At 38.8% G+C, this 17,654-nt stretch overlaps 3 protein-coding genes across 11 annotated transcripts in view; 2 read left to right on the top strand and 1 right to left on the bottom strand.

Moving 5' to 3' along the window:
• The first annotated feature begins 1,957 nt into the window (after positions 1-1,957).
• Positions 1,958-10,792, top strand: LOC149925518 (ATP-dependent translocase ABCB1-like). 2 transcript variants are annotated; one of them, XM_090160758.1, is made up of 25 exons: positions 1,958-2,170; positions 3,609-3,660; positions 3,723-4,046; positions 4,871-5,004; positions 5,072-5,243; positions 5,313-5,437; positions 5,494-5,610; positions 5,895-5,949; positions 6,030-6,143; positions 6,207-6,323; positions 6,477-6,602; positions 6,667-6,870; positions 6,931-7,101; positions 7,164-7,365; positions 7,429-7,556; positions 7,613-7,756; positions 7,815-7,916; positions 7,983-8,144; positions 8,212-8,516; positions 8,583-8,723; positions 8,781-8,937; positions 9,013-9,207; positions 9,273-9,476; positions 9,539-9,685; positions 9,752-10,792. In XM_090160758.1, the coding sequence occupies exons 1-25, from the start codon at positions 2,037-2,039 to the stop codon at positions 9,950-9,952; spliced, it is 3,933 nt and encodes a 1,310-aa protein (XP_090016884.1). In that variant the 5' UTR covers positions 1,958-2,036; the 3' UTR covers positions 9,953-10,792. The 2 variants fall into 2 exon arrangements, with proteins under 2 accessions (XP_090016884.1, XP_090016885.1); XM_090160759.1 differs by having other exon boundaries at positions 1,959-2,170; positions 7,429-7,550.
• LOC149925517 (uncharacterized) lies at positions 10,106-13,605 on the bottom strand. 2 transcript variants are annotated; one of them, XM_090160761.1, is made up of 5 exons: positions 13,590-13,605; positions 12,323-12,643; positions 12,010-12,255; positions 11,828-11,941; positions 10,106-11,765 (listed from the first exon to the last, which is right to left on the bottom strand). In XM_090160761.1, exons 2-5 carry the CDS (start codon positions 12,482-12,484, stop codon positions 11,217-11,219), a joined length of 1,071 nt encoding a protein of 356 aa, XP_090016887.1. In that variant the 5' UTR covers positions 12,485-12,643; positions 13,590-13,605; the 3' UTR covers positions 10,106-11,216. The 2 variants fall into 2 exon arrangements, with proteins under 2 accessions (XP_090016887.1, XP_090016886.1); XM_090160760.1 differs by lacking the exon at positions 13,590-13,605 and adding an exon at positions 12,908-13,066.
• Positions 13,159-17,654, top strand: part of LOC149925516 (uncharacterized) — a 60,990-nt gene continuing 56,494 nt past the window's right edge. For 6 of the 7 annotated variants that reach the window (XR_016476977.1, XR_016476978.1, XM_090160756.1 and 3 more), the window contains exon 1: positions 13,159-13,568. The gene's annotated coding sequence lies outside the window, so the exon portion shown is untranslated. The remainder of the gene's footprint in view (positions 13,569-17,654) is intronic. The other variant, XM_090160754.1, reaches the window with a different exon arrangement.

Below are 17,654 nucleotides of genomic sequence, written 5' to 3'. Positions count from 1 at the left end.
AAATTTCCCCCTCGTCCCTTTAGCTACGGCACGGTACGTCTTTTAAAGTATATACTTCCGGTGTTAACATAAGTAACATATTAACAATAAGTATGACAATTGGCCAAAATTAGCATCGAACTGATTTTCAGAGTCATTGCGCAATCGTGGGTTTGCTCTCAACGCAGAGCAAAAAAAAGGTTTGATCAGAATGAGCGTTATAAACCACAGTCATACTTATGGGTATTATGTTACTTATGGTGTTACGCATTCTACATTTTACAACAACGACTCTAAAATTGAACAAAAAAAGTGTTTTTATGATCTCATGAGTTGAGAAATTCAAACTAACTAGAAGGTCAAATGCCTTTGAAACGAGCCAATATTTATCCACAAATTTGCTACTCGAGTTCATAAGACACCTCGCGTTTTGGTTTCATCTGTAAACAGAACGTCGTGGTTTTGCTAAGTCTTAATCTGTCAAAAAAAAGTTACCTGGTTAAAAAGAAACATTTGTTTCATACCATAGAGGTGAAAAGTTTCCATTATTTCAACAAGCACCATATTCACAGTAACTTGCAGGTCGTGGCTCTCTGAAATATTATTTCTTAGCGATTTCCTTGAAGATATTTCATTTAAGTGCCTATTGAAGTTTATAGGGACTTTTCAAGATTTAATGGTATGAAATACCACCCTTAGAAATATTTCAACCGTAGTCAGTAACGCCGCCAGAATAATAATCAGCTACGCTAATACCCAAGGGACCACCTTAATCCCAAGTCATCTAGTGACTTTTATTGCACCTTTAATTTAGGTGGCCGGTTTACAATGCTTAGGAGGGTGGTGGCAAGCCCTTTAAGCCACGCGAGCCAACAGCTCCCTACACTAGCTATTACCTTTAACCTCAGCAAGTTTTTATGGAAGGGAAAACCCCTTTAACCAGTGGGGAGAGAACTTGCTAACTCAACGCGGAAGGAGATGTTCCGATTTGGGTACATTTGTTCGAATTTCATTCGTCCGAACGGTGGTACAAATGTCCGAATGCCGGAAAACAGGATCGTATGTCCGAAAATGTATTTCATTTGCCCGTAAAATTTATCACAACTTTTGTTGGTGATTTAGTCGTTTAATTTATGTTAACTTTACTGGCGAATTTCATTTGTTCGAATAATCGTTTGTCCGTTTTTTCGAACATTAGGAATTGTTTATTTTTAAATATTGTTAATATAAGAAAATAGTAACATTAACGTGAACCTAACCTAACCTAAAAAATCCGAACCAAAAAAAAAACAGCAATAAGAAATACCAATTTAGCGACAGAATTCGGACAAGTGATGCTACCGATTCGGACGAATGAAACATTTTTTATTTCGGCGGTTCGGACGAATGAAATTCGAACATATGTTCCACCGTTCGGACGATTGAACTTCGAACAAATATACCTACCCCGTTTTTCCGAGTTTTAACCCAGTGCCACAAGCTGGGATCGAACCCGGCTCCTCTTGCTGCGAGGCGAAAGTGCTAACCAGTCCACCAACCCACCTGTAAGCTAATATTGGTCCTCAAAGGTCGGCTCTCGTTTCGGCCCCACGCATTAACTCGAGAAAGCCCGTTAAAATACATTTATGGGCCCCCAAAGAAAAGCAGCCGTAGCCTAACACTGTCTCCGCCACTGATTCAGGTCACGTTACTGACAATGTCAACACTTTTATTGTTTCTATTAATGATTCTAAATAAGAAATACACTAAGCAAATGAGATTACAATAACAATCGATGTATGAAATATTGAAATCATTTTATCGGGACTTACGTCCATGTCAAAGAGATAAGTTCGATCAAAAAACAATGTTTAACACTGGCAATGCGTAATTGATAAGGAGAGCCTCAAAATAGAGATAAACGTCAGAATCCAATTTGTTCATTGCATTTCGTTTTGTATCATTTTGTTCCTATCTTATCGAGGCTGGTAACGAATATCATCATTTTCGTCAAGTCAGGTGCTCCGAGCCTTCGTCTTTAGTCCGTGCACCGAATTTACGAGTGAAGGATCCCAAAAATGATGTACCCGGATGAAGATGATGACCAAAAGAAACCCTTGGTCAAGAAGAAACAGCCGGACAAAGATTACGGTGGTGTCAAGTCCAGGAGTTCGTCCTTGGAATCTACCAGCTCCGGGAGAAGCGATAAGACGTAAGTGCTTCAAATTAAAATCGCTAGATAGGCCCTGTGTTCGAGAAGAAAATCATTTTGGAGACAAAAATGTACCGATTATAAGAATATTTTGTTGGAAAAACCTAATACATAAAAATTAAGGTTGGTACATAGGCCGAATGATAAAAAAAAAATAATAATAATAATCAGCTAGGCTAATACCCAAGGCACCACCTTAGGCCTAAGTCAAATCCGTCCACTTGGATTATTTTATTTTTCTTAAGCAAGTGGTGCAATTTGTGGGTAAAATGGATACGCGACGAAAAAAATAGAACTAATTATGATACTTTTTTTGTGCACCGATAACACTTAACAAATGAGTGATTATTTACTTACTTCTACGACTGAATTCCAGTCTATCTATTTACATTCATTCCATCGGTACTTCGCGTGTACATCCCTCACATCGGAACTTACCACTTTACGAAAATGAATGTACGTAGGTACACTAAGTAAAGGAAGTTTCAGAACCATTGTGGATATAAAATTAAAGATACAATTTGGATATAGTAGCGCTCACGAAAAATTAAAACTAAAAAAAAACTACTGTCAATGAAAAGTTACTCGTACCTTTGAAAGGAATAAAAACAGCAGTGTCGTTAAGCGAATCACTCGCATTGAATATTGAAAAATTAATAAATAAATTATTTCGCAAACAAATTACAGAATTTTCGGATGTTAAATAATTTGGAGGCCCATATATTAAATTTAGGAGGCCCCTTAAGACGACATTTGGAGGCCCCTACCAAAATTCCAAGTAGGCCCAGGCCTACCCCGGCCTGTTGTTGGCGCCGCTACTGCCTGTTCTCGGAGTAGATGTGTACTCTTTTTACTCTAAAACGTTTTATGTCTGGTTTTCACTAGGGCAAAAATGCCACGACGGTGAACGTCGACCTGAAAAATTCCCGTTAAGGCTGGTTTACACTAGGGCAAAAACGCCACGATGGTGACAGTCGACGCAAAAATATTGCACTAGGCCTAACGGGAAATTTTCGCGTCGACGTTCACCGTCGTGGCGTTTTTGCCCTAGTGAAAACCAGCCTTTATTCGCCTGTTCCTCGGACGATAATCTCTCCGCCCCATAAACTATTTGTTTGTTCCGGAGTATTGGGGCTATTTTTTTACTCCTTTTGCTAGCCAAAATTTATCTGCTAAAAAGGCCACAGACAGCCATTTTGGAAAAACATTTAAAAATTACCCCAACTCGAACTATTCGCCACCTGCGAATCGGAGTACAATGACGTCATAGCGTCCCTTTTCACCTACCATCAGATAAATTCCTACGCGATGCTAAAATTGTCTTGTCACGCGGTAATTACATCTTTAGCCATAATGAACTCGGGGCTATGATCACTCCATTTGGGTTTTATTAGGAACTTGTCATTATATTTATAAAATGTTGAAATTTACACAACAGTAAATCGAAAGACTATGGCAAAAAGAAGAAATCGGTGTCGTTATTCGACTTAGTAAGTATCAGCAGTCAGTATACCTTATTCCAAATATTTGAAACGTCGAACCCAACCGATAGTTTCGCTACTCGGACTCCTTGGACAAATTTCTGATGTTTCTGGGAACAATCTTCGCCGTGGTGCAAGGGGCAGGGTGGCCCCTGTTAGCCATTGTCTTTGGAGAAATGACCAACACCTTCATCGAACAAGAACAACCCGAATCCGGATACGAAGTCGTTGATATTTCGCTCGGCAATAGCACTGACATTCCAGCCTTCTCCGAAGACGAGCCCATCAACCCCTTCGGTGGGCTGTCACCGGCCCTTTTCGAGTCTCAAATGACTGCTTTCGCCCTCTACTACGTCTACATCGGAGTGGCCGTTTTCGTTTCCGCTCTGCTACAAGTAAGAACACTATCATAAGCCTATCGTAAGGTCCCCATAAGTAGAGGTCTACCATAAAGGCCCATGGTAACGGCGTTGTCCTGGAGATAATAAAATTAACGTATGACGATAGGGCAGTAGCGACATCTTAGTTTTCAAAGTTTCTGCATCTCAATTATTCTCTTACTTGGTAAAGCAGCCACGCCCGGGTTGATAAATGCCACTAAAACGCGACTAAATCTCAAATTTAAAAAATAAATACCTTCAGGAACACAACTCTTATTTCTAATAGCCAGTTTTAAGTTCTGATTAATCATTTTGCAAAGATAAGTGTTAATTGACGGATTTCAAAATTACGTTTTTGTGCGTGACAGTACCTTTACGTTGTGAGGTACAGCAGGCATATTTACCTGCTTTTATACGCTAACATGGTGGCGTATTTTCACGCGCCAAATGAATTTTGAAATCCACCAATTTTAAGTTTTAAACAATAAAATTGTGAATAAGCCTTGGCTACGGTGCTAAGGGGCAGGGCTCGCGGCGGAGATTTCTCCCGCGTGGTTCTAAGATTAAAAACGTTCACGCACGGCTGTGCGCATTCATGATGCATTTCGCGAAATTTATTTCAGAAATGTTGAGGACGTAGCCACTAGTAGGTGCAGATTTTGAATACCTTCATCTTAATAAGGAGTATGCCATCGTCAAAAATTGGGCCTAGACCTTTGCTTATGATAGGCTTATGACACTATAGACAGTTAGGAACCTTAAAAGTTGTTTGGTTAAGTCCGAGACCTATAGCCGTGAAATCGCAACGATGACTTACTATAATAGAAATATTCGTATAGATATACTGCTGGCAAATATCTTGCGAAAGGCAAGTTTACAAAATGAGACAAGAATTTTTCTACCAAGTCATGAGGCAAGAAATAGGATGGTTTGACAAACATCAAAGCGGGGAATTGTCCATGAAATTGAACGAGTATGGTCGAACGAAATCCGCCTGTGCTTATACCCAATTATAACGTTTCGTACGCGATGTTTTCCAGCGACCTTGAACGAGTTCGAGAAGGAATAGGGGACAAATTTAGCATGCTAATACAACACACGGCCACATTCTTGGCGGGGTTCATCGTGGGGTTCTTAAAAGGATGGGAATTGACCTTGGTCATTATGTCCATGTCACCGTTAGTGGCCCTGACGTCCGCTTACATGGGCAAGGTACGACCGGATTGAAAATCAGCTAGAGGGTAGAAAATATACTTTAATTTTTGTATCTGTAATTATTAGCTAGTAGCGTCTTCGGCGGCCAGAGAACAGGCCAAATACGCCTTGGCAGGAAGCGTCGCCGAAGAGGTCCTAGGGAACATAAGGACCGTCACTTCCTTCTCTGGTCAACAGAGGGAGATCAAAAGGTGTGCTATGACGCTAAGTGTATTCGCTTTAATAGCTAAATTGTGGTCTTTCGAAGGTATACGGAAGCTTTGACAATGGGTAGAGACATTGCCATGAAGAAATACGTCATGATGGGTATAGGAATGGGTCTGACATTCCTCATTCTGTATGGAACTTACGCGTTGGCTTTTTGGTAAAAGGAAAACATCCTACATAATTTCAAGAATGAATTCAGGTACTAATTAGATTATGGGCAATAGCGTTAAACTCTGGTACCATCCTCTCAACATAAATGACGATCACCTGTGGGAAAGAGTGTCTGTGTTGTAAAGAAAAAATCAACAGCAGACCAACTTTCGCTCCCAAGTATAACAGGGTAGAATCCCTGAAGACCCTTGGTCTTAGGTACCTGAATTCATTATCGATATTGTTTAAAACCAGTCTGGTTAACATTGAGAAAATTAAATTATTATATAGGTATGGTTCTGGACTTATACTACAAAACAAAATGGATCCGGGTGGAGTCTTTACTGTAAGAGCTGCTAAGTAATTTATAAAAAAAATCCATACAGGATTCAATTACAAAACCGATATTTATTCAAATATATAAAGGTTTTCTTTGCCGTTATGATTGGTTCTTTTTCATTGGGTAACGCGGCACCCCATCTATCCGCGGTTGCAACGGCGATGGGTTCTGCAGTTACCATTTTCCAAATATTGGACATGGTTGGTTTGCATTCTTTTCCCATTAGGATTTAAAAGAACCACTCGAAGTCTTTTTCTTTTTAGACCCCAAACATAGACCCATACTCGACGAAGGGAGTGATGCTAGACCAAGAAAACTTGCGAGCAAATATAGAATTTTGCGACGTCCGTTTTAACTACCCTACTCGAAAATCGGTTCCGGTAAGAGAAATTGATATTTCGAAAAAGTCGCTCTAAAACACTTTTGAGCCACGTAGCGACATCTAGTGGTAAAATTCAAACGACGGTTTAAGAGTTCACATAAATAGCGCGAATTTTAAATTTGTTTAATGGAAATCAATATCTTTTCGTAAGATTCTGAAAGGACTATCTCTTAGAATTAAAGAGGGACAAACCGTGGCTCTTTGTGGAGCTAGCGGAAGTGGGAAATCAACTGTAATTGGTCTGTTATTGAGATTCTACGACCCTCTTTTCGGACAAGTAATGTTATCGTTTTCGAAGTAACGTTTCATTTTCACGCACTTAATTTTTCTTCCACAATCAGATTAAACTTAACGGTCATAACATTAAACGACTGAATGTCCGTTGGTTAAGGACGGTCATTGGAGTTGTCAGTCAAGAGCCAGTCCTTTTTGGAAGCACCATCGCCGAGAATATTCAATATGGTCGGCAAGACGTGACCTATCACGAAGTAGTCGAAGCAGCCAAAATGGCCAACGCTCACGATTTCATATCGGCGCTGCCTAAAGTACGAATTTCATTCGACCACGAAAACATATCTCGGTAACATCCGTAACATATCCTTTAGGGATACGATACCTTAGTAGGAGACAGAGGGGCGCAACTTTCCGGGGGTCAAAAACAAAGGATCGCCATTGCTCGTGCGTTGGTCAGGGACCCAAAGATACTTTTACTCGACGAGGCTACTTCGGCGCTAGACGCCGAAAGCGAGGCCATCGTCCAAGAAGCTTTGGATAAGGTGGAACTAGTTGGCGCTATTCCCATGGGGTACATTAACCAAAACGTATCTTCTTTATACAGGCTAGGCAAGGTCGAACCACCATTATCGTGGCCCATAGATTGTCTACCATCAAAGATGCTGATATCATCTACGCCATGGAAGACGGAAACGTAATGGAATTTGGAACTCACGAAGACCTTATGGACAAAGAAGGCCTCTATCATCATTTGGTAATGAATCAAATGTTTGTCGACGAGTCGGGATACTCTACAGCCGAAGGAGGTAAGTACGACTAGAAATTTTTGCCTATAATTACGAGTAACATGTCATCCTGGCTAATCACAGCTATAAGCGACAGTGATTTGGTTATGCGCCGAAGACTAGCCACTAGCGTTTTAAGCAATCCCGGCGTGAGTACGTCCGAAAAAGAAAGGGATTTTCAAAGACTTAACAGCGATATACAAGAAGTACTAGTAGGATACTAACATGCGTTAAATCGAAACAATTGAACTGATACCTTTTTTCGCAGGAACACATAAAGTTACCGTCGGCCTGGAAAATTCTGTCTTTCGCTCACAAAGAATGGAAAGAAATTACTCTGGGTTCATTCTCGTCCATTCTTACGGGAGCAACCATGCCGGCATTCGCCGTTTTCTACAGTGAAATTTTCAACGTACGGTTCTTTTTAATTAAATGCCAATTTGTTTAATGTAAAATGTATACACACACAGACATTCACATTAATCGGAGACGAACTGAAAGCGGCAGCCTTTTTTTGGTCCATGATGTTCCTGGTACTCGCTGGTGCAACGGCAATAGGAAACTTGTTCAGGGTACATACGATTTGGAAGAATCATATTGAAAGAACTGCTAAAAACAATAATATTGAATCCGTTTAGATGATTGGATTTGGATTCTCTGGGGAACGACTAACGATGAGGTTGAGACAAGAAGCGTTTACTAACATAGTCCGACAACATATCGGTTGGTTCGACGACGAAAAACACTCCACAGGGAAAATTTCAACTCGATTGGCGACGGATGTCCCTATGGTTAAAACGGTAAACGAATTAAAAGGTATGAGGCCATGAATGAAATGAAAATACAATATGGCTTTGTAACGAATAGGCTGCCGGACATCGTGTTGGCATCTTCATTTCGGCCATAGTGACACTTGGAACCAGTATCGTTATTGCATTTATTTTCGGATGGAAACTGGCTTTAGCTTTAACGGCGGCCGTACCAATTCTGTTATCCGCGGGGGCCATCGAAATGAGAATTATGAAAGGTAACCAAATCAGGGACGCCGAACTCATGGCGGACGCTGGAAGGGTTATCTCCGAATGTTTGGAAAACGTTAGGACCGTACAGTCACTAACTCAAGAACCCCTGTTCCTGGTCAAGTTCATGAACCACTTACTCCTGCCTTTTACGTAATAAATCTATTAACGGTATTTATAGGCTCAGTTACGATTATGAATAATGTACGATTTATACAGAGAAAACAAGAAACACGCTTTGGTTTATGGACTAGCATTTGCTTTCTCGCAAGGCGTCATATTCTTCATCTACGCGGCAGCTTTCCGTTTTGGAGCCTACCTGATCGGTAAAGAAGAAATGGTGGCCACCGATGTATACAGGTTCGTAGGAAGCGACAGCGACGAAAGGCGACTTGATTAAATCTTATTTCCCTTCAGAGTATTTTTCGCGATGGCCTTCAGCGCTGTCTCTGTGGGACAATTTACATCATATCTTCCCGACTACACTAAAGCCCAATTGTCCGCGGGACTCATATTTAACCTAATGGAAACCGAACCAATCATTGACTCCTCTTCCATGGGTGGTATTCAACCGGTAAAATTATTTTCGAATGTTCAACATGAAAATTTGCTAGATGGGTTTATCAAAAATACACCCACTGACTTGTAGACTATCAAGGGCGAAATAACCTTCCAGGACATACACTTTAAATATCCAATGCGTCGAAACGTTCCTGTACTAAGAGGCATGAGTTTTAACGTTAGTCCAGGCCAAACATTGGCTTTGATTGGGCCCAGTGGCTGCGGCAAAAGTACAGTTGTATCTCTGATTCAGAGGTTTTACGACCCTGACAGAGGAACTGTGGTATGTAATACATCTCTGATAATGAAAGCAAAGTATGGTAACCTAAACCCCTAATTTTATAATAGAAAGTTGACGACTTTGATATCCGTACCATCAACTTGGGTCACCTTCGCAAACATATCGCCGTGGTCAGCCAGGAACCAATTCTCTTCAACTGTACCATAGGCCAGAACATTGTCTATGGCATTGAAGGCCAGGTCAACCAAACAGATATTAAAAACGCTGCTGTCCTATCCAATATTCATGACTTTATCATGAGCCTACCAAAAGTAAAAGGATACGTACTTTTTCCATATTAAGAATCTAAATTGAAGTAACGCCATACTTATAGGGATACGACACTATGGTTGGTGAAAGAGGAACTCAATTATCTGGAGGCCAAAAACAAAGAATTGCCATTGCCAGAGCCCTGGTAAGGGATCCACGTATCTTACTGCTGGACGAGGCCACTTCAGCCTTGGACACTGAGAGCGAGAAGGTGATAACACATATAACAATATCCATATAAATTTGCATATAAGACATTTAAATCTCGTTCTATCAGATGGTGCAAGAAGCTTTGGACAAAGCTCGAAAAGGACGTACTTCAATTGTAATAGCGCATAGACTCTCAACTATCCAAAATGCAGATTGCATAGCAGTTGTTGATAAAGGAAAAATTGTTGAACTAGGAAAACACGAAGAACTAATTAAAAAACGTGGGGTCTATTATAAACTTACAAAAAGACAACGAATTACACATTGAAACAACTTTCCATAACATTCTAATCATAAATCCATTAAAACTCAGCCTCCCGTTACTAAAAATCAAGCTATATATACCCAATTTTTGGGTTAAAGAAAATTAAATTATTTTCACATTTTCTAACACCATACTGTTAATGAACAAAAACTCACAAAAGAGGGAATCATATTCTATTTATTGTTAAACAAAAAAATAACAAATGAATCTTAAATTACAATGCTAATTGAGATGGAATGAAAAGATTTTAACATCACAGAAATCAATAAATTTCTTATTGAGAAGGAAATAAAACTTCTTTACATTTATGTAATCGCACACTAAATTTAACATTCCACTGATATATAACTAAATCCTAATTAAGTTAAAAATTATGGTACAAAAGAGGAGGCATTAACTTCAACCCCCGTTGCTTTGAAATTTTAGAAAAATCACAATTTCTTAGTTTCGTTATTTTTTTTGATTTTGAAATTTTTCCTAAACAAACTATGTCTAGTCAGCTTAGTGATGTTATCAACAGAAGCGCATGAAAAATATAAATGAAAAAAATGAAGATAACTGATATGCTTGACTAGATTTTACTTTAACTACAGAAGACTCATATCACGATAAGTAGAGAACCAACTAAATACTGATCAAAACGTAAGTTTCAATTTGTAAGGGTACTATATATTTAAGTAAGAAATCTGTTTAGCTCATTTTTGGAAGCACCAATACCAATTTAAAAACACTGTAAGTAGTGTTACCCGATATCATTCATTTTTAAATAAAGGAGATTTTTCGTTTCAATGATAAATGTAAAAAATAGATTAAATAAATAATTTTAGATTTACAATTAAGATTTAAGAAAATTTTAAGCGCGAAAGGAAAAAGATAATTTTAGACAAAAGTAGGGAGGGATACTTAAAGAATTTAGGTTAAGATAGTTAAAAATATTAAAAAGGTGTGGTAAAAGAATGTAAGAGTAAGAGTAAGAGTTATTAAGCGTTAATTCACAAATAGGTTGAAACATTTAGAAGTGAAAAGAATAGTTAAAGAGAATGTTATTGCAGAGTTAGCACTTTATAACACTAAGTAACAAACGTACGAAAAACTACACACAAAAAAAACAATTCTAATACTGATAATTAAACATCTAAAATATCTTTGCGAGCGTGTGTAGTAACTACATTGTTATTTTCATCCTAGTAAGTGCGTAAGGAAACAAAAACACGCTAATTTAAAAACATTCCCGATTAATAATTTCGCGTCTTTTCGACTAATAAATCTAATCGAGATTATTAGACTGAGTCATGGATAACATTGTAGAATTGTTTTTCAGGTCCCCTTCCAGATCCAAAATGGGTTTATGAAAAAATTTGTCCGTGTTATTGGCTACATAAGCATTGGCTTTGTAGTCAAACATTTTACCCAGCGCTACATTAAGAGCGGACATGTCATAACGATGACAGCCCGAATATCTATAATGAGGCTTCTTATCAAAACGACAACCGCTGCTTTGAGCTCCAATAGGAGCTATACACTCCAAAGTCAAGGCACACTGCACCCAGGGTAGCATCAGTTCGCGGTGAACCCGCTCTACATTGTAGAGAATTATATAGCTGGGCTCCACCATTCGATGAAAGTAATAATTCTCCTGTAGCGTTTGGAAATAAACGTACATCCGGGGATGCGTCAACGTGGAAGTAGGTTCGTTTATAGTCCAAGAAACTAAGCCTTCTTTTTGAGCTTTGTCTAAAAGAGGTTGAATTTTGCTCGAATGCAATTGATATTGAATGTCAAGCCACAGTACTGCTCCAGCTTCGTTTAAAATTTGCTGCAATTTCATTTGAAAATTAAATAACTTTTTTATGTGTTTTATTTTTTAAATTTTCTTACTTGGATTATAATGGGCCTATGCGCCTGAAATTTCGTGTTACCAACATGAGAGGGAAAATTCTCATATTTAAAACGTTTTAAAGTGCAGTTTGACGCATTACAGTATTTAGAAAGCTTTAAATAGAAATAAAATATTTAAGTCACGGCAGACAATAAATTTAGATATAAATGGTCGACAGTACCAGCTGAAATTCTGAAGTGTCGAGTCCCAAATCATAAATAATCAAATGATGATCTGGTAAGTAATTTTGAATTGACTTGATGAACCCGACGGCTGCACCAGACTGACCGGAATCAACCGCTGTTGTTATGACAGGCAAAGTCACATTATGCCAAATATTTTTAGGATAAATTCGAGGATTTTCTACAAAGCCCAATTTCACCAAATATTCATCATCTCCAGCTTCTTTTTGTTCCTGAACCACGATCTCCATAAAATAATAAAATTTACATTAAATAAAGTTATACAACAATGAAAATTAAAAATATAGTTACAGGAACTTTAAGTTGTTTAAGATGGGTAAACTGTTTCTGAGTTTTGGAAACAATCTCGTGGAAGGTTGGTTTTGGATCACCGAACATGCAAACAAAAACGGCAGTTGCAATTATGCAAATCAAGAGTACTGCGAAGCTTCGAGTCTTCATTTGTTCAAACATGCCCAATAACTCTTAATTTTAAAAATGTTATCTGAGGATCTAACTCATATTTCGACCATAATAATCAGACGCTTATGTTGAAAAGAAAGATTTGCTTTGGAGAACGAAGATTTAACGCTTGTGTTTGGTAAAATCATCGTAATCATTCTTTAAGTTTACCTAAAAAAATACATTTTTATAAGTGTAGGAATCGGTTGAAAAATATGACGTTGCGTGTATAAGCGTATAATATAATTTGCAATAGCCATGGAAAAAATATAGAACACTGAAACGCGTAAGCCTACATTTTAAAGTGCCAAGGCTCAAGAAATTAGATACGATTCATACGAATCTTGCGTGAAAGCGAGATTCGCGAGATTCATAGCGAAAGCAAGCCTCGAGTAACATGGCCTATTTTTAGAAAATAAACAAAAATAATCTTACGTATAATAGTAACGACGTAATTTTGATGTTTTCTAATTTTAACGAAACTCATTTGTACCGGCGAAATCTAAAAGAAAAAAACCTCCAAAACGCTGCTCGAAGACCGGCCCAAGGAAAATAATGGCGTCTCGCGATAATTTAAATTTGCAAACCAGGGCACGCCCCCCAGGCGTGACGTAACGAAATAGATGATCCATGGCGGTTCCCATAGCGACGGAGCGACTCTTCTCCATTGACGGAGTGGTTTTTTCGCCGAAAATCATTCCGTTTTAAGGAGCGAAACTTGGTTCCGCTAGCAGAATTGATGCCGAGAAAGGGAGAGCCGGATAGGCTCCCAACGAGTTCCGAATAATTCAATACGCAGAGCGAGAGAAGCGAAAGAGCCGCCATCGCGGCTTCTCCGCGCAATCCGCGAGGCCGAATCTCGGACATCTTTATTATCTCTCCGATGATTTGTTCCGGAAATGGCGGTCTGCCCAGGCCTTCTCACCGTCTTAAAGTGACGCCAAACATTAACAGGTAAAACAACGGCGTCCGCAGAGTAGCTTTCGATTTCGAACTCGAAACGATCTAGTTCGCGAGCAACGCTTTGGCAAAAAATACGCGGACATTGGCTGTACCGAATTTACAAACTGACAATGCGGCAGTCGTCGGTTTTACCGTAAGTAAACGATTTCCTTACCTTTAACTTTAATTATGGAAAAATGCCAAACGTGATCGTAAAGGTCTAACGTCACGCGAAATAAACTACAAACCTTTTCAAATTGTCATTAAAACTAGCTGGTCAACGTGTATAGCGTGATATTAGAATGCATATCACAGACATGGAACAATAACATTTATATTTAGTTGTGACTTTAGAAAGGGAAAAATTATAGTAAAATTTGATCAAATATATGTTTTTTTTTTGCGGAATATAGAATTTGACTAGCTAGTCACAATTTTAGTCAACCGTTTAATATTTTAACTCTATTAGAATTTTTAAACCACTTTCATTATAGGGAAATTTCCAATAAAAATAATATTACCGTCAGAGTATAAATTTACGTGTACTTATAAACTCTGATATTTATCTCGTCATAATTAGACTAGCAGGAGTGGGTCGGAAAATCATTACGTACAGAGCAATAACAAGAAAACACGAACCCTAAAATAGAAATAAGTGTTACAACGCGAGCTAAGGCAAAGAAGAATGTTTAGTTAGAAGTACGCTGAAACTCGCCCAACGAGTGCGCGGAGAGCCGGTGGTATGCAGCGGCGGGTGGGGATCAGGTCGAGTTTGGGACAAATTTGGACCGCAGGGCGGGTCAAAAAACGTAGAAGATGACCTTTAACGGGACACTAGAGAGAGACGACATCGCCCCTCCCATGACCCAAGTGGTCAAACATTAGCCACACTTCCGAGGATCTCCAATTACTTTTTCGGGTTAATGGGATTTTGGCCGTAGGCGTACCCGGCAACTTCGTGACGAAGAACCTTTAAGTCGAGGAGTAGCTTTGTTCCGGGGCCTTTTTAAATATTCAAAACGTCATTTACGCGCTTGTAATGGCTCCGAAATTGAAGATAAGGAAACGATTTTAATCACATTTCCGAAAGACACGCCATTCCATAAATGTTCTCTTATCTCTTTTCATTGAATAGTTCAATGAATTAAATAAAATTTCGCGTAACTTAATACAATTTCCGAGAACAAAATTGGAAAAACCAATCATTAAAATTAACGTTCCATTCCAACTAATATTCCGCGTAAATTCGAAATTTAAAAATGATAACATAAATAGGTCAAATTTAGCAGCGGACGCCGTATTCGGCACGGTAAATTAATCGTCCAGGCGGCGCTAGTTATCGGCCACATTCTAAACGTCCGAGGGGAACGAGCTATCCACAAATTTTAATACGATTTTACTATCAGTATATTACGCGAAACAATTGTCAAAACAAAGGCCTTCGTTACAATAATAATATCCGCTCAATCGCAACGCCCCCTTTGGTTCGCCATTGAAAGCTAGATTGGTAACGGCCAGGGTTGGACATAAGGATATTTTTTTTTGAGTCAGCCTTAATTTATTTTAGTAGTCACTGACTAGTCTGGTTAAAAATGAATTTATTATACGCCATATTCGCCATTATTTATGTATATTTACGTAAATTTTTCACTAGTCAATTTGACTAGTTAGCCCCAAGATTTCGACTAATTTCAGTCGTCAGAGCATTTATTTTAGTAGGCAAATGCCGTGACTAGTGCCTTATGTCCAGCCCTGGTAGCGGCTAAAGCAAACGTTATTAGCTTTTCCCCATCGTTATTCGTCAATTTGACTTTAAAAGTAATGATACTTGCATTTTAATATAATTTTTGAATCGTTTGCTTATATTTTATTTAAGAAAAAACGTTCTTATGACATTTTAATTGGTTTGTAGCAGACGCTAAATCATAGGCGCTACCAGTGTGAGAAATAAGGCCCTATCACAGGCCAATCGCCAGTTTAAAAAATAAATGCTTGGGGTGTTAGTGTTAGCATAGACCATAGATATAGGAAACGTATATAAAGGTCTAGATAAAATATTTCAAAGGGAGTGAATACGGAGGTGACAGCTAGCAGAAACGCGTAATTTCTGCAGGCTATCCTTATAAGGCGCTATCTATCGGTAAGAAAGCTCGTGCTATCGTCGTGAGAGCCATTGTCTCCTGCTTAAAATTTATACTAAAAGTCACCAACAGATGGTGTCTAAAGACTACGGCCTGCGGAAAGGTCAAGCACTTAGTACTAAAATGCTAAGTGAGCTCGCGCTTCTGGTCACGTGCCTTCCTCGGTGTCTGCTAGGTGTCAATTCCGTATTTTATGTTAGGTTTAGACGCCCCGAAATTTATCTAGACCTTTATATACATTTCTTATATCTATGGCATAGACTAAGGAAACCTTCCTTAGTCTATGGTGTTAGTGGCCCTGTTGACCACTTAATTAATTTGTTTTTTCCCTCCAAGATTTTAGTTCATTAAAAAAATACTATATTAATCCATAAAATTGTTTGGTCTTTGCTTCTAGCTCATATTGTCAAGAATAGATAATTTGACCAGAAATTATGAAAGCCTGATTTTGAAGGTTAAAAATGGTAAGTGGCCAGTGGCCACAGGTCCAGTTTTAAAAAATTCGTTATTTCTCAGCCTGGGCGCAACCCTGGAGAAGCTAGCGCCGTTACGCCATCTAGACTCGTTTCGGTCGCGAATAGAATCTAGAATCAAACGCGATTAGAAATTATTTCGCGAAAGAGACAATAGATGGCCTTGTTGAGTGATCTTTTTAAGACGGAGGGAGCGTCACCTTATGCCGCTAGCTAAGCGAAGAGGGTAAAGTCTAACGACGTAAATGGCGGGACAACGTTTGGAGAAAGCTATAAGGAGAATAAATGACGTAGTAAAAAGGGAGGACGAAATAGCGTGAGAGATCTCGTTAACTGAAATGATACTAGCTGTATCCCCACCCCAAGCTTGGTTTGTTCTAATTTACGACCCCTTTTTACTCTCTATCCCCCCCCCCCCCCACCGTTGCTGGTGCGAGGGGGGGGGGGAGAGAGAAACTGCTATGAAAGGAAGCCCTACTTAGAGGCTGCACTAGCCGTATTTTTAGTCGACTAGGAATTATCGAGATCGCTATTAAATGGAACAGAAAGGTCGCCATGGATAGAATTTGGCCGAAGTTTCGGAAGACGTAATTTACTGCCGGGCCTAATTCAGGGTTGCCACAAAATTTTAAGATTAAATTTCCTAACTATTCCCGGGCCTTTTTAAGAGATTTTCCCTGACTTTTTAAGGTCACAATTTTTATTTTATATTTTACATTTAAAATAAAGTTAAAGGAACTTACATTTCAGTAAAATGGTTATTGCAATGTTGAAAAAATTAGCCAAACTATCAAGGGAATAAATGGTAATCAAAGAATTTGTCATAGATCTAGAGTAAAATTACCTTCAAAAAGTGTCAAGAGAAAATCTAATTCCCTGACATTTCCCCGACCTTTTACAAATTCTTAAAATTCCCTGACTTTTTAGGCCCATTTTAAAAATTCCCTGACTTTTTAGGCCCATTTTAAAAATTCCCTGACTTTTTAGGCCCATTTTAAAAATTCCCTGACTTTTTAGGCCCATTTTAAAAATTCCCTGACTTTTTAGGCCCATTTTAAAAATTCCCTGACTTTTTAGGCCCATTTTAAAAATTCCCTGACTTTTTAGGCCCATTTTAAAAATTCCCTGACTTTTCCCTGATTTCCCAGTTTTCCCTGACGTGTGGCAAACCTGTTGTTATATAAAGCGATATGCAGATCTCAGTTCCATTTTCCTTTCGTGGGATCAAAAGTCTATAATAACTCTTTTCGCGGGGAAGTAAGAAAACTTAGTCAAATCGATTAAGAACGCAGTACCAGCGTGCAACTATATCACTGATAAGTACTGATGTTTTACGATTTGTACTCTCGGGCGACGGACAGGGCCGAATTAAGCAGAGTTTCGCCCGGGGCTCGTGCATCCTACGGGCCCGTGTTTGAAGAAACGAGGTATACTTTTCCCGGGTTTCTATCCGAAAAAGTATAGCTATATACCATGGACTAATTAATTAGTCCATGTATCTACTGTTACTACGCTACCTGAGAGCAAAAGTCAAGTAAGTCGAGATACGTGACTATTGAAAGAAATTCAAAATAAGAATCCTTGAGTGTTTTTAAATTAAGGTGCCTCAGTACAAAATTTTCAATA

This window comes from Leiobunum rupestre, chromosome 10 (assembly GCF_980474605.1).
Source record: "Leiobunum rupestre chromosome 10, qqLeiRupe1.1.hap1, whole genome shotgun sequence".
Lineage (NCBI taxonomy): Eukaryota > Metazoa > Arthropoda > Arachnida > Opiliones > Sclerosomatidae > Leiobunum > Leiobunum rupestre.
This window is presented reverse-complemented; position numbering and strand designations above follow the sequence as displayed.

Coding starts and splice junctions, on each gene's coding strand:
- LOC149925518 (XM_090160758.1), top strand. CDS start 2,037: ATGATGTACCCGGATGAAGATGATGACCAAAAGAAACCCTTGGTCAAG. Junction 5,244..5,312: donor CGTCCGCTTACATGGGCAAG/GTACGACCGGAT, acceptor TGTAATTATTAG/CTAGTAGCGTCTTCGGCGGC. Junction 9,208..9,272: donor ACCCTGACAGAGGAACTGTG/GTATGTAATACA, acceptor ATTTTATAATAG/AAAGTTGACGACTTTGATAT.
- LOC149925517 (XM_090160761.1), bottom strand. CDS start 12,484: ATGTTTGAACAAATGAAGACTCGAAGCTTCGCAGTACTCTTGATTTGC. Junction 12,256..12,322: donor TTAAACAACTTAAAGTTCCT/GTAACTATATTT, acceptor TATTTTATGGAG/ATCGTGGTTCAGGAACAAAA. Junction 11,766..11,827: donor ATAGGCCCATTATAATCCAA/GTAAGAAAATTT, acceptor ATGAAATTGCAG/CAAATTTTAAACGAAGCTGG.